Source organism: Myripristis murdjan, chromosome 1, assembly GCF_902150065.1.
Source record: "Myripristis murdjan chromosome 1, fMyrMur1.1, whole genome shotgun sequence".
Classification (NCBI taxonomy): Eukaryota; Metazoa; Chordata; class Actinopteri; order Holocentriformes; family Holocentridae; genus Myripristis; species Myripristis murdjan.
Genome location: NC_043980.1, coordinates 27,329,105 through 27,343,873, shown reverse-complemented (window position 1 = coordinate 27,343,873; position 14,769 = coordinate 27,329,105). Strand labels below are relative to the sequence as shown.

General features: G+C 42.7%; 2 protein-coding genes across 3 annotated transcripts; both read left to right on the top strand.

Annotated features, from left to right (window-relative positions):
- Window positions 1-1,740: 1,740 nt before the first annotated feature.
- pdia2 (protein disulfide isomerase family A, member 2) lies at window positions 1,741-8,524 on the top strand. The gene is made up of 11 exons (XM_030061233.1): window positions 1,741-2,129; window positions 4,013-4,219; window positions 4,358-4,491; window positions 4,600-4,737; window positions 5,310-5,426; window positions 5,600-5,725; window positions 6,052-6,246; window positions 6,849-6,969; window positions 7,825-8,003; window positions 8,147-8,296; window positions 8,391-8,524. The coding sequence occupies exons 1-11, from the start codon at window positions 1,886-1,888 to the stop codon at window positions 8,445-8,447; spliced, it is 1,668 nt and encodes a 555-aa protein (XP_029917093.1). The 5' UTR covers window positions 1,741-1,885; the 3' UTR covers window positions 8,448-8,524.
- Window positions 8,525-9,754: 1,230 nt separating this feature from the next.
- Window positions 9,755-13,592, top strand: LOC115364706 (lipopolysaccharide-induced tumor necrosis factor-alpha factor homolog). 2 transcript variants are annotated; one of them, XM_030059260.1, is made up of 6 exons: window positions 9,755-9,831; window positions 9,938-10,025; window positions 12,072-12,237; window positions 12,368-12,475; window positions 12,649-12,841; window positions 12,947-13,592. In XM_030059260.1, the coding sequence occupies exons 3-6, from the start codon at window positions 12,099-12,101 to the stop codon at window positions 13,050-13,052; spliced, it is 546 nt and encodes a 181-aa protein (XP_029915120.1). In that variant the 5' UTR covers window positions 9,755-9,831; window positions 9,938-10,025; window positions 12,072-12,098; the 3' UTR covers window positions 13,053-13,592. The 2 variants fall into 2 exon arrangements, with proteins under 2 accessions (XP_029915120.1, XP_029915128.1); XM_030059268.1 differs by having other exon boundaries at window positions 12,044-12,237.
- The last annotated feature ends 1,177 nt before the right edge of the window (window positions 13,593-14,769 follow it).

Sequence of the window (14,769 nt, the reverse complement as noted above, 5' to 3'; positions counted from 1 at the left end):
GAGGAGGAGGAAGAAGAAGAAGTTCAGGAGGAAGAGGAGGAATTGCCAGAGGAAGTTTTCCTGCACTCCGCCCACCACGCCTTGGACGTGACCAAGCAGTTGCTGAGGTTTGCTGACATCATCAGTCGTGATGTCCAGCGTTACTTTGGTCGCTGTCCTGGTGACCAAGATGCTTGTGACATTTACACTGACTCTGTATCTGTAACAACCAGCGGACGCCTGCGTTACTATGACGACCTACTGCGGATCGCAAGAACAGGAAGTCCAGAGGACCAAGAGACTGTCATTAATGACCAAAGAGTCAGCGCTACTAACGGCAACAGTGGTCTGGGGCCCCTGGCTGAACTGTTCGACCACAGGGGCCCGAGCCAGGGCCGACCAATGATTAAACGGCATCTGCCACTCAGTTTCTGGACTGAGCCAATCCCGTGCTGCTCTCTGCTCGCGCTCAGTAATGCCCCTGACACACACTCAAGTGATACACCTTCAGAGGACAGCACACATGCAACCCCTAACACACACACACACTGTAACCTGCACTCACACCCCAACACACACACCCTCGACAGCAGCCAGCCTGACTTCAGTGACTTGCTGGCAAACTGGGATCCAAACCCTGAGCTCACACACACACTGACAGAGAGCACACACATTCACACTGAGCAACATTAGACACTACGTCCTGTTCGGACTGATATCTGACAGCAGCTGAGGACTTTATTCATGTTGTTGTTCTTTTTTGATACACAAATGTAAAAATAAAAGTAAAAAGGAAATATATATCTTTGGGTTGTGTTTCAAAATTCAAGACTTCATTGTGTTTTAATGCATGTGATAACACAGAATTGTCTTTTATTGAGTGCACACATAGAGACAGTCACAGCTGACACAACATAATAAACATAATAAACACGTGAGGAAATACATGTTTGTTTTTAAATCCCAAATAACTGCAACAACAATCCTAAATAACACATTTTTATACAGTCTAACACTTCATGTCCAATCAAACCCTGGATGTAGGATCGATTTACCAGCTTCTGAGCTGAACTGATCAGTTACATTTGATGCTGCAACCTGTTTATTATTAGTGTGGAAGAAGAGCATGAAGGAGGATGGGAGAGAAGTAGGAGATGTTTGTTCAAGTTTATTTGTCCCCGACGGGCAATTGATTCTGCTGCAGTAGCACTAAAAAAAAAAAAAAAAAAAAAAAACAGTACAACAACAACAACCACAATGACAACAACAGAGTCAAACACACTGCACAACAACAACAGCCACAAAGAAGCACACAAGGCAGACAGTCACATAGAAATCAGTAGTAAATAAGTAAATTTAAAAAAAAAAGTGCATACTTGAATAAAATGGGAACTAAAGATGATTTGTTGTGGTTTAGGTAAATGGCAATGGGTATATGGGAGAAAGGCAAAGAAACAGGTGATAACTGCACATGCTGCTGCCATGCTCTCGCTGTTTTTAGGTAAATGAGGGTGTGATAAGGCCCAGAAAGAGGTGGAGGGCAGAAGAGGGCAAGGAAGCATACGTGTTCCATTCTGGTGGGATGGCGAAAGCTGTAAACGGGAAACGGGAAAAACATGAAAGAGGAGACAAGAACAGGTACAAAAAGGGAGGAGAGAAAGAAGAGATAAAGCGGTGTGCGTTTGTGAAGGTGCACAGCACCACGTGACTGTCTTTGACTGGATGGAGTCCGCGCAGGCCTAACCTGTGATTGGACAGGCAAGAAGGCCAGTAACATTCTGACACACACTCCCCAGCTTAGACACACTCTCGCTACACACACCGTCTCGGTCTCACATGTTGGTGCCCACACCTGAGCACAGGTAACAGAGTAAGTTGGTGTCAGGGACGAGAGAGAAACACCAACATGAGGACGCGCACGCTGACATACGCAGCTCTGCTGGGCCTGCTCCTGTGGGCGTCCAGCATCCACGCCGAGGAGACAGACGCCGGCGCTGACGAGGAGACAGAGGCACCAGAGGAGGCGGTGGAGGAGAGGCCAAAGAAGGAGAAAACAACCGAGATAGAGGAGGAGAAGGATGTGATGGTGCTCCACATCAACAACTTTGACAGAGCTCTCAGCGAGAACAAGTTGTTATTGGTGGAATTCTGTGAGTAGCTTCATCGTTTCTTGTGTCAAATGGTTGAATGGAACAGTTGAAAAAAAAAAAGTTCTCTATCAAAGGCTGGCAATGCTTTCCATGGCGAGAAAACACGTCATTATAAAACACACGTGCCAGTGAGCGTGCACGTGGCCTCTCCAGATGTTTTCTCGGTGCAGCTCTCCCACAGTGGAGTTCAGGGGTCGCAGCAGAAACGAGGACAGGAGTGAAGGGATAAGGCCGAGCCCAACTGCCGCTGTCACTATCAGCAGCTCATTTCCATGTTTATCTGCCAGCGGACAGAGCCGAGGCCTGTGGAGCAGCTGCCAGGTTCGCTGCTGCTTTGGTTAAAGGAACAGTTCTGCCAAAATACAAGGCAAAGGTGTTTTCCCACTTACCCTTTATGCACCTTATCCACCCAGATAGTTTCTGTGTGATATGGTGAGGTGTCTCGTGTGCCACGATCCTCCCTGTCACATCAGTACAATGGGGCTTCATGGCTGGGCCGAAGAACAACGGCAAGCTCGAGTGTATTCCTTTGCTAGTGTTCTTTGGCAGAAAATAGATCCCAGTAAAACCCCCCAGGCTGTGGATCATGGGCTTGGGCTCCACAAAACAATACCCATCCAGCTCCGTTGTATGTGAACACTGGAAGCACACTGGAAACCTCAACAAATTTCACACAAACTATCTGGACTGATAGATTGCACAAGGCTAAGAAAGAAAATATCGTATTCATTTTACTGATTTGGGGAAACTGACCCTTTAAAGCTGCAATCTGGGATTTGTCTCCCCATCTGGTGGTGAGACGTATTTGAAAAATGACGTTCATATTACAGCAAAGAGAGAGGAGCAGAAAGTGTCACTCATGTGCTCTCAGCTCATCGGTAAACAGTCCTCACACTGGTGAAAATGGCAATGTCCGACCAGGCTGTTTAACTTGCAATTATTGTATATTGTGTAATGAATTTAGGCAATTACAGCATGCTGTGCCAGTCGGGGGCTGGATGTATTAATCATGTGCATGGACAAAAACATGCGTATGCTGCACAGAAACTCATAAATAAAAACAAAGAACGTGCAGTGAGAATATGTGTACCTCAACTAAGGTTATTATCATTTCCGAAATAATGAAAACTAAATGTGAAAAAAAAAAAAAAAACATTTTCGTTAACTGAAATAAAAACAAAAATGAGGCTTTACAAAAAAAATAGATCACATCAAGTAAAATTGTGAGCAAAATGTCTTTTTGTCAATTTATTTGGTTGTTCATCTGTTCATCTTTTTTTTAATGTATAATGTTTTGTTGAGTTTTTATCACATAATAATTTTTCTGACACTGGAACTAATAAAAACTAAACTGAAACCAAGCATTTTCAAAGAATAAAAACTAAACTAAACTAGCAAAGCCACTTTCAAAATAAATTAAAACTAAACTGAAAGTGAAAACAAATTTAAAATAAAAAACTAATGAAAACTAAACTAATAAAAATGCAAAAATATATAATAACCTTAATGTCAATGCATACTTCATACTGTTCATACACAGATTTTTAATCCTAACTCTATACAGAGCTTTATGCATGTGGCCGCAGGTTGGCCAGAAGCTCTTCAGGACAACAACAAGCTTGCAGCACTCAGCTGATCAAAAAAATTTAACCACAGTCATTGACCAGTGTTTCTAATCACTGTGACATCCCAAACTGGTATTGTGTGACCTGACCTCACTGATCAAATGGATAAAATATCATTTTATTCCTAGAAGAAACATGTTGGATTCCACATTACACATCTTCTGTGTTCAATATCTTGGAGGAACACTGGAGGCATTCTTTAGATTCAGTCCCATAGAGTGTGTGTGTGTGTGTGTGTGTGTGTGTGTGTGTGTGCAGATGCTCCATGGTGTGGACATTGTCGAAAGCTGGAGCCGGTGTATGCTGAGGCGGCTGGGAAGCTCAAGGGGGAGGAACCAGTGATGCGATTGGCCAAAGTGGACGCCACAGAGGAGAAGGAGCTGGCTGAGGAGTTTGACATTGGCGGCTTTCCAACTCTGAAACTGTTTATCAATGGAAACCGCAAAGAGCCTGTCGACTACACTGGTAAACACACAGCCCAGGACCCGCAAGCCAACATTTTTGGGTTCACTGCACGATGACCTGCATATATCACCAGTAAACATTCATGTCTTACCTCTATGCATGTGTGTGTGTGTGTGTGTGTGTGTGTGTGTTTGCCAGGTAAGAGGACAGTAAAGGGCATAATCCAGTGGATGAAGCGTCGTTCTGGCCCCAGTGCTGCAGTGTTGGACACTCCAGCCTCTGCAGCAAAATTCATTGATTCTCATAATATCACTGTTGTGGGATTCTTCAGTGTATGTCTATCTATCTATCTATCTATCTATCTATCTATCTATCTATCTATCTATCTGAGCTCTCTATCTTCTTATTTTTCTGCGTCATTTTCTCCTTCTCTCCATCAGAGCGCAGAAAGTGAGGAGGCCAAGGTGTTCACCGAGGTTACCATGGACATGGTCGACGTTGAGTTTGCCATGACGACCAGTCCTGAGGTTTTCCAGAAGTATGAGGTGAAGTCCAGCTCCGTTGTGCTCTTCAGAAAGGTATGAGCTCACACTGATGCACTGACACACACACACACACACACACACACACACACACACACACACACACACACATACATTTAGAGATCGAGTGGAGGGTGGAGTTTTCCTCGAGAGGTAATATGAGGACACAAGAAGGCAAAACCATGTGAGCTTCTGCTGCCACCTGCTGTCAGAGATGGGTCTCAGTATTTTTACAGTGGGTGTACTTTTTTCTTCTTCTTTTTTTTGCTTAGAAATATGAGTGAAATCATCTAAAAGGATGGCATTTTTCTTCTCCTCCTACCTTAGCATGCCATGGAGATTTTTATTAAGGCTTTGAGGCTGAAGCTGAGTTTGAGCTTAGGTTTGACTGCTGAGTTTTATTTTTGTGTCATGTCAAATGGCCTATCTCATACAGGATTATAAGACAGTGTAAATCAAACAACAGCAACAACAACAACATTTCATACATCTGCAGTGTTAAGGTGCTGTAGGCTCGTGCTGAAGGAGGTTAATGTTTGGATTAGGGGCTCATCAAATTAATGTTGACTATGAAGGTCCACACAGTAATACAAATGTGTGTGTGTTAGTTTGATGATGGCAGAGCAGACCTCACACTGTCAGAAGAAAAGAAGCTGGACAAAGATGAGCTGACCGCCTTCATCCAAGAAAACAGCCTGGAGCTGATCATAACGTTCAGTGAACATGTAAGGCACACACACACACACACACACACACACACACACACATACTGTAGTTGTTTTCTCCACATATGCTTACGTGTATATATGTTTATGTGCATATGTGTGTGTGCATATGTGTGTGTGCATATGTGTGTGTGTGTATGTGTGTGTGTGTGTGTGTGTGTGTGTGTGTCCAGAACGCAGATAAGATCTTCAGCTCAAAGATCCACACACACAGCCTGCTGTTCATCAACTCCACTGTGGAGAGTCACACCGCCCTGCTCGACGACTACAGGACTCTTGCCAAGGAGTTCAAGGGCAAGGTAACACACTGACCCACACCATGTGTGTGTGTGTGTTTGTGTGTGTGTGTGTGTGTGTGTGTGTGTGTCACTGAGAGAAAGACAAAGACAAATAATCATTTGATGGGAGTAATTTAATTGATATAACTCTGCTGTCTCGGTTTTCGTGTGTGTGTGTGTGTGTGTGTGTGTGTGTGTGTGTGTGTGTGTGTGTGTCATTGAAAGAAAGACAGAGACAAAGACAAATAATCATTTGATGGAAGTAATTTAATTGATATAACTCTGCTGTCTTGGTTTTCGTGTGTGTGTGTGTGTGTGTGTGTGTGTGTCCACATATGCCTGTGCAGATGCTGTTCGTTGTGATTGACGTGACATCAGGCCTGTCTCATGTGCTGAAGTACTTTGGCTTGTCTGAGAGCGACGCCCCGACCGCTCGCATCATCAACACAGACACGGTGAAGAAGTTCGCCATCGAAGCCAAGGAGCTCACGGCCAACACACTGCGACACTTCTGCCAGTCTGTACTGGATGGCACAGCCCAGGTAACACACACACATACACACACACTCAACGATGACAAAACATCCTCAGGGGTTTGAACCCCCAAGTAAATTTCGTTATGCCATAGATGCCCCATTTGAAGTGATTTTGGCCTGATATGAAAAAAACTTGCTGAAAATCCACTTGAAGCCCCTCAAGGACCCCTGGGGGTCCCTGGGCCCCACTTTGAAAGCCCCTGTTTTACATTAAAATATATTTGTTGAGATCTTTCCTGACATTTAAGTGTGGGTGATATTTAGGTATATAACAGTAGGCATTGCCTGTACAGATACTCCTGTCAGTTTATGTTGAACTGAGTTTTTGGCTGTAACTCATATTTTACCTTTTCCTGCCATTAAATATAAAAGAAGAAATTGGAGCAAAGAAGAGAGTCAGTGGATGTTTTGTAGTGTCTTCCAACTATATAAAACCATATGATAGCTGCCCCCCTCCCATCCCTCTCCACCTCTGCACTGCAGTTTTCCTACTAGTGTGGTGAGCAGAGAGGAACCGAAGCTGTCACAGTCATATCATCCTTCAAAGCAAACCCAAACTGCACCAGCTCTCGTTTCACCTTTTCTTGTGATTGTGGTGTGTGTTGCAGCCCCACCTGCTGAGCGAGGAGCTCCCCGAGGACTGGAACAAAGGCCCCGTCACCGTCCTGGTGGGGAAGAACTTCGAGGCTGTTGCTCTGGACTCGACCAAAAACGTCTTTGTAGAGTTTTGTAAGTCGGATTGCCTGCCTGCACAGTAACATCAGGGCGGTCCTCAATGAAAGGCTGATGGGGCAAAAACCATATTATCAAATAATTATTGACAGAGCCATTTATTTACAGTACAAAAACCTTTTTCTTTTTCCTGTGTCACTGTGCCAGTGATGTTACATTCACATTTCTTCACTGTACATAGAGTTGATCACATGGTATGTAAGCATATACACATATTTTGGGGCGTGTCAAAATGCTACATTATATTTAGTTTTGGAGGAAAGGCATTATTAAATAATATGTTAATGTAATTCCACTACTTTTAGTGGTAGGAAAAAATGTGACAAATTACTTTTTCATATTAAATAACGCAATTACAATCACTGAAATTTAATTGGACTTGTTACCTGTTATAGTGTAACTAATTACTAATTTTCAGTGACTTGCACAACACCGATTATGTTAATAACGCCTGACATGGGACCTAAATGTCACCAACCCATCACTAAGGAGAGCCGTAGCCAATATCAACAACAGGGATCAGCATTTTTTTTCTAACATGTACATTTTTCAATTAAAATGAATACAGATAAAAGTGAAAACAGATCTTTTTTTGATTGTCTGTGTATGTTTTTTCACTGTTCTCGGGGGTGATAAATGGCTGTGTTGACAGGTATTTTGGTTTTTGACCCATTGTCTTTCACAGCAGCCCGTGACATTTCAACATTATGCAATCCTCACATTGCAGACACACCAGGTGAGCCAGTCATCACCTGTACACACCTCACCTGACGTGTGTGTGTGTGTGTGTGTGTGTGTGTGTGTGTGTGTGTGTGTGTGTGTGTGTGTGTGTGTGTGTGTGTGTGTGCGCAGATGCTCCATGGTGTGGCCACTGTAAAGAACTGGCTCCTATCTGGGAGAAGCTGGGTGAGAAGTACGCTGACCGTGATGACATCATCATAGCCAAGATGGACGCCACCGCCAACGAGGTGGAATCAGTCTCTGTCTCTGGGTTCCCCACACTAAAATACTTCCCTGCTGGTGGCAAGGAGGTATGCACACACACACACACACACACACACACACACACACTCATACACAAGTACACACCTATACACAAACGCCTGCACTCTCACTCTCTTGAATGATTATTTGTAAGATTTGTGTCCCTTCCTCCTCCTCTGATGTCCTCCAGGTGGTCGACTACACCGGCAGCAGAGATCTGGAGACTCTGTCTAAGTTCCTGGACAACGGAGGAGTGTTGCCTAAGGAGGAGGAGGATGATGATGATGATGATGATGATGATGATGATGATGATGATGATGATGACGACAACAAAGAGGAGGTCTGCATCTGCATGGCCGCGTTGTTTATCTTTTTGTAACTATAAATCTATGCACTCACCGTTCAGCTATTTAATCTGTCTTCCTCTCTCTCAGGTGACCGATGAGTCATTGCAGCCTCCAGCCAACAAAACATCAAAAGATGAGCTGTGATGTCACTCTGGCTTCAGCCAATCAGGATCAATCTTGCAGCTTCCAGTGTTTCTTAATAAAATATTTTGAATCACAGATGTTATGTTGTTGAGTGTCTTCATCACACTTCATTTGACCTAAAGCCCTTTGGACAGTTCATGTTGGCTGGTTTACTAAACTTCCAGCTCCAGGAAGAACAAAATAATGAATACAAATGGAGAACATGACCTCATTTGATGATACCCAGCTATGAGTAACCTGGTGTGTGACTGAGCCTTTTTTTTTTTTTTTAATCCTTACTTAAACAAGGAAGATGACTAAGAAGGTTTAGTTTTAGAGATCACACAAGACCACCACAGCATCGTCCGGTGATATTGTGATTGCTAAATTGTAAACATACAACATGCATCAAAAAAATACAGTGCAAATGTACAGCTGGAGCAGGAAAACTCCAGCCTAAAACACATTAAAACTGTTTAAAATGTTTGGATCAGGTGATAAGTGTTGCGTTTCTGGTCCTGTTTTGTGATTTGAGGTTGCATTTTTGTTGACTTGCAGCTCACAGACCAAAAGTGAATTAAATGAGAGGCAATCTCTGCACAGCTACAATGACACTGAGTTGGGAAAATATTCAGTAATCTAAACAGACACATTAACTGCCAGGTTTCAATGTCAGCCCCTAAAAATAAATGAACAAGGTTTCCTTTGTAGGCTCAGGGAGTTGCGGCGATGTTAAACAAACACACAGAGAGAAATGCAGCTCCTTTCTCCTGTTAAGCTCCATTGTAGTCATACCGTCCCAACCTGCAGCTGCTCTTTAAGTGCATCCTGTATGGGGAGTTTACCAAACAAAAAAGGGAGTAACACCCTAAAACAACAAAATGGCATTCAATGTGAGTCACCAATCTCTGCTTTTAAAACATGTTAATGTATTTTAGGTTGAAATTATCCTTTGAAAAAAAAAAAAAAAAAAACCTACACATCTCTGCCTTAGTGTAAAGTTAGTGATGTGATACATTTATCAAAGAGGAAGTTTATGAGGAACACCAAAATGTGCCATTCATTTCAGTGTGAACCCAAGCTTGGTATAATTGGGAAACAAAAAAGTAGAAGTGGAAGACACAAAGAGAAAGGGCATTTAAAGAAGCTGGTATCTACCATACAAATGGCACTGTGTCTATGGAAAGCAAGAGGTAAATGATAAAACTGAGCGAGCAAAGACAGAGCGGCAGAGGGAGGGAGGGAAGGAGGGAGGAAAGAACGAGGAAGTAGGTAGATGGACAGATAGAAAAAAAGTCATGTGTCTCTCATTCCTAAAGTGACATGAATGGCAACACAGACGGAGTGGCAGATAGTGATGGATGAAGCTCGGGAGGTGCATGGTCAAAAGAGGTACAGATAGAAGGTAGGTTGTATGATGAAAACAGTTTAAAAAAAAAAAAAAACTAAGAAGAAATAAGAGGAAGGAGAAGGTATTGGGGAAGTGAAGAGCCACATGTTTCTCATTCCAGAGTAAAACAGGTTCCACAAGCTGTGATGTCATGACTGACACCAACATGGGAAGTGTTTGTGTTCGCTGAGGTTTTTCATTTGTCTACGGTAAGACCGCTGTTTTGATATCTTCTACACAGTTTTATTTGTGAGGTCAGCTACTATATTTTAATTGAATTTTGGTATATAGCAGAGGCAGCTTTATTCTTGTTTGGAGTCTGGCAGGACCACAGGTGGACATTTGCCTGCTTACATAAGAGAAATCTTCCATGTGAGCGTCCCTGCGCCAGAATAATTAGTGACACAGCCGTGTCAGTGTTGTGGCTGATGCAGTGAGTTTAACAGTAGTAAAAGAAAGTTATCTTGCGGTGGAAAGGCAATGAGGTGGAGCTGCATGATTCACAGTTTTGCTGCGGTACAAGAAAGTGAATCAGCTTCACAGTGTTACATTTTACACTTTGATAGCTGAACTTCTGCATGTTTAGTTGTACATCTACCCCCTAATCACATAATAAATGCAGTGTTGCAGATACAATGTTATGTATGCAGCTGATTCCCAGAATCTCCTCTCTATTTTTGTGTTGTGTGTTCAAAACCGGGTTATCTTATCTACATATTCTATACAGTAATACTAAATAAATACATTTTGTGAGTAATGCATTATCACACAATTTACAAATGGCAACCTGTAGCAAAGCACATGATCTCCTTGTTCTCTGTGTACCAACCATTATATGCTGCAGTGGATTTTGCAGTGTGTGTTTAACTTTCCTACGACCCTGCCCTGGTCTTACTTTGAATGCATACTGGTCAATGTTTATACTGGTAAATAAATAACAGTCTCAAATGCAGCTTCCTATTTTGATTCATAAGAAATGGAGGAAGCAGTAGAGCATCCGATGCAGCTGACCATAGAAACTAACGTGAACTTATGATGCAAAGACTTTTTGTCTGCGTTGGCGACAATCTTACATTTGTTATAGGCCTATTCTTAACAAAGCTCACGTACCTATAAGTTATAAAAAGTGCTGGGTTATTTTGTAAGTTATAAATGTGTTGTGCAATGTTGTAATGAACGGTATAAAAATACTTAATGTGTTTTAAAGGTGCACTATGCAGAACTGCTGAGGATCAGGAATGTGGAATAAGCTAGAGTGCGGCATAAGATCGGTAATCCTGCAGGACCTGTGGGTCCTGTTGGCTGCCCACAGGACAAAGGGGCTATTCCTCTATGATGTCAGGGTTATCACTAGCATCCCAGTCACCAGAATAAGTGTTGCTATTTTTTATTTATTCATTTTTTTCTTTAATCAGGTGAGTCTAAATAGTACTCACTTCTACTGACCCTCAGTTTTGTATAGTGGATCTTTAACTATGTGTCAGTAAGTAAATACTGTGTCAAGTCCATTAAGAGTAGCTGGCACAATGATACTAGCCAATGGGGATTCTAATAAACTAATAAACAAATCCCAGCAGCCTCCATCCACAATTATAGTCAGAGTTGAAATTGGGAAGCTTGCTACTGGAAGTTGTGTCCCACTGTCAGCGTTCTGCTCTAACTCCAGTGAGGCTGGAGGCAGACATATTTAAATTGCTTATTTAGAGATGATTAGTTGACTTCACAGGGTCCAGTGTCTATGTACACACTGAGCTGGAAAAAAAGGGCTGATTTTACCAGTTAAGAATTATGATGAAATGGCAATGTTTGTTCATTTCAGTTATGCAGAGTACAAAAAAACACTGTATACTGAGAAAATGTGATATGTACGATAACCCTCTTGATTAAGAAGAACAAGAAGAGCAATAAGAAGAAAAATTGATCATGTATTACACAGCCAACAGTGTTACAATGTATTTTATGAGATTAAATAAACACATAAAAACATAAATAAATGATTAAAAAAAGAATAAAATATATAAAGGGGAAAAGACAACAATAATTTCCACAACAGTAACCAGAGCCTAGGAAAGAGAAAGCTCCATCACCCAAGTTTCCAGGAGACAAAGCATCAGCCAGTCATTGAGAGCGCAATCACTGTGTCAGCGGGACGTTTGGCCTTGTAAGATCTGACCCTGGGCCTGTGCCTTTTATGTCAACGGTGCTTGGCTTATGTTCTGCCTCACAGCCCGGGTTGTCTCTGTCTTCACCACCAGCATCCTGTTTCATTTGATGATCTCCTGATGGACCCTCCGTCCTACGATGAGGCCAATCTACACCCTCCTGCTCTGAGCCCTGATGCACTCAACATCCCCCCTCCCCCTTCCTACGATGCCTCGCTTGCATCTCCACCCACGCCTCCTCCCACCTACAGAGAAGCAGGTATTGTTTCTCTATCTCTCACCCACTTGCTCACCCCACTCCTTGTCACAGTCCATCAGGTCAACAAAAACCTCAGTTGCAGCGTATTTCCATGCACCCTGCTGTAAGTTAATAAGTCTGTCTTTCGCAGTTACCGTGCAGCCGGATCCGTTCCCTGTCCTGGCTCCGCCCACAGTGACAACGGCTGTAACCTCAGTGCCACAGCAGCCTGGATACATCATCCATCATTCAACACAAAGTAACTGGACTCCACCTTTACTTTTTTTCCTCTTGAAATAACACATAGAAGTCAACCAGGCTGGAGAACACACCACTGAATTTGCTTTTCTCTTCATCCTGTTCTCTCCTGTTCTCCTCCCCTGTTTCCCTCTATATTTCATGTCTCTCTGTCTCTTTCTTTCTGTCTGCCAGTTGGCATAACAGAGACAGTGCAGACCAGGCCGGCCCCGACAGTGGTGGTGGTCCAGCCGCAGGCCGTCTCTGCGCTGGGAGAGAGCCCCGGTGTCATACAGTGCCCCTACTGTCACCAGATTGTCACGACTAAAGTTGCATACATTCCTGGGAGGGCTGCCTGGTGCATGTGTTTACTCTTCACATTGACGGGGTGAGAGGACACACACACACACACACACACACACACACACACACACACACAAAACTTCCAACAAACTCATAACTTATGTGTGTATATATGTGTGTGTGTTTCTAGGTTGGTCTGCGGCTGCTGTCTGATTCCATTCATGATGCATGGTGTCCAAGACGTACATCACTCCTGCCCACAATGCAATAACCACCTGCATATTTACGCCCGATGAACCCATAAGCATAAAGAAGACGCTCTTTCCAATCTAATCACGTTATTATTACTGCCACTCCAGTCTCAAGAGCGCATCCCTGAGGCATTCTTCAGTGCAGATCTATTGTTTTTTCATGGTGTTACTATATTTGCGCCCATCAAAATGGACGATTTTTGATCTACAAACCAGGCAAAGTCAGACTTTTTGTACTTTTAGCCTATAATCCTGTGTTTTGATGGGTGTTAATTGTAGAGCACAACAAGGACAAGAGTGATCAAATACATCCTTATGTGCATAAACTGGAAAACACCGTTTTAACACCCACTCAAAGCATGTTTTTACCTCTTAACCCGTGCCAAATGATCCCTCTGTTGTGTGCAGCATGCTCTGCACCACATTGTACTGAGGAATCTATGACTGACAGTGTGACTGATGCAAACAGACAGTGGGACAGAGGCGGGGACATTTATGATGAAGACGATGATGTCCAAGCCACGGATTTGAAGGCACTCAGGACAAACTGTAATTTAGCATCTTTTTCCTTTTTTTTTTGTGACTCACGATGACTTTATTTTAATAGCTTCGGAAATTTAAAAGAAGAAAAAAAATGTATTAATGTTTCTCCTTTTCTATTGTGGATTTTTTTTTTTTTTAAAAAGCAAACTCATATTTAATTCAGTGATAAAGGAGGCTACTTGTCTAAGCATGGATATTTTATAGATGTTTTTTTATTTATTAAAGTAAACAAAGCCCATGGAAAACTGTCTGAACAAGCTATAATTTATTCTTCTGTGTAGCTTTTCTTTAAGTTATTGTTAGGCATGTAGTTACAACTTCAGCAAATGACATTTCCACATCCATTTATTATTTTCCAAATATCATTATGCCGTTCAAAAAATAGCTTTGGCATTACTTTTAATGGTTGTTTTTTGTCTGGCCGTGGTGTGTAAATATTGAATCACGCCCTTCTTTTTACTGTATATTCAGGTCTTAATGCCATTCCCTGATACGGACCTGCTGTAAATGCTAGGCTTGGAAGATGGAGTGACAAAAAGCACTGCTGGGTCAGCTGTTGATTTGCCTTCACTGACCGATCAGTGCACCTCGGGTCCCTGCTGTTGTTGTGATGACATGTAGCCTAATGCTCTGTACATCTGCCAAGCTGGACTCAACTTTCTCTTTTTTTTACTCCAAAGTGTTATTACTATCATCATTCATCACTCTATCATGTTGATAGGAAAATAAAAAAAAGGTCTGAATTACTTTGACAGAGTCTGGTGCTTTTTTTTATCTTTGCAAGAAGTGGAATTTGATGTGAGTGTGTTAGTGTACAGTAGATGTGCATTTGTGAGAGTGTGAAAGAGAGAGAGAGAGAGAGAGAGAGAGAGATCGAGTGATTATGTGAGTGTGTGTGCTTTTGTGTTTGCATTTGACCTTGCAGAGCCAAATAGTGTAAGGCAAAGGGCATGGAGATAGAAGTGATATGCTTGATATGAACAGCAGCCAGCAGCAGAGATACAGCAGGGCTCAGATAGGAGAGTTAATCAGCTACAGACTGGTGGGCCAAGCACGGCAGATAACAATGGCATTCGCAACTACCAGCTCAGCACTGACACACACACACACACACACACACACGTCCACACACTTATCAGCCCTTCCTTTCACCACCCCCTCCATGCCTTCCTGTCAAGCTTGTCCCAGCATTCAATTTGTCAGTCTGTGGGTAAACCAA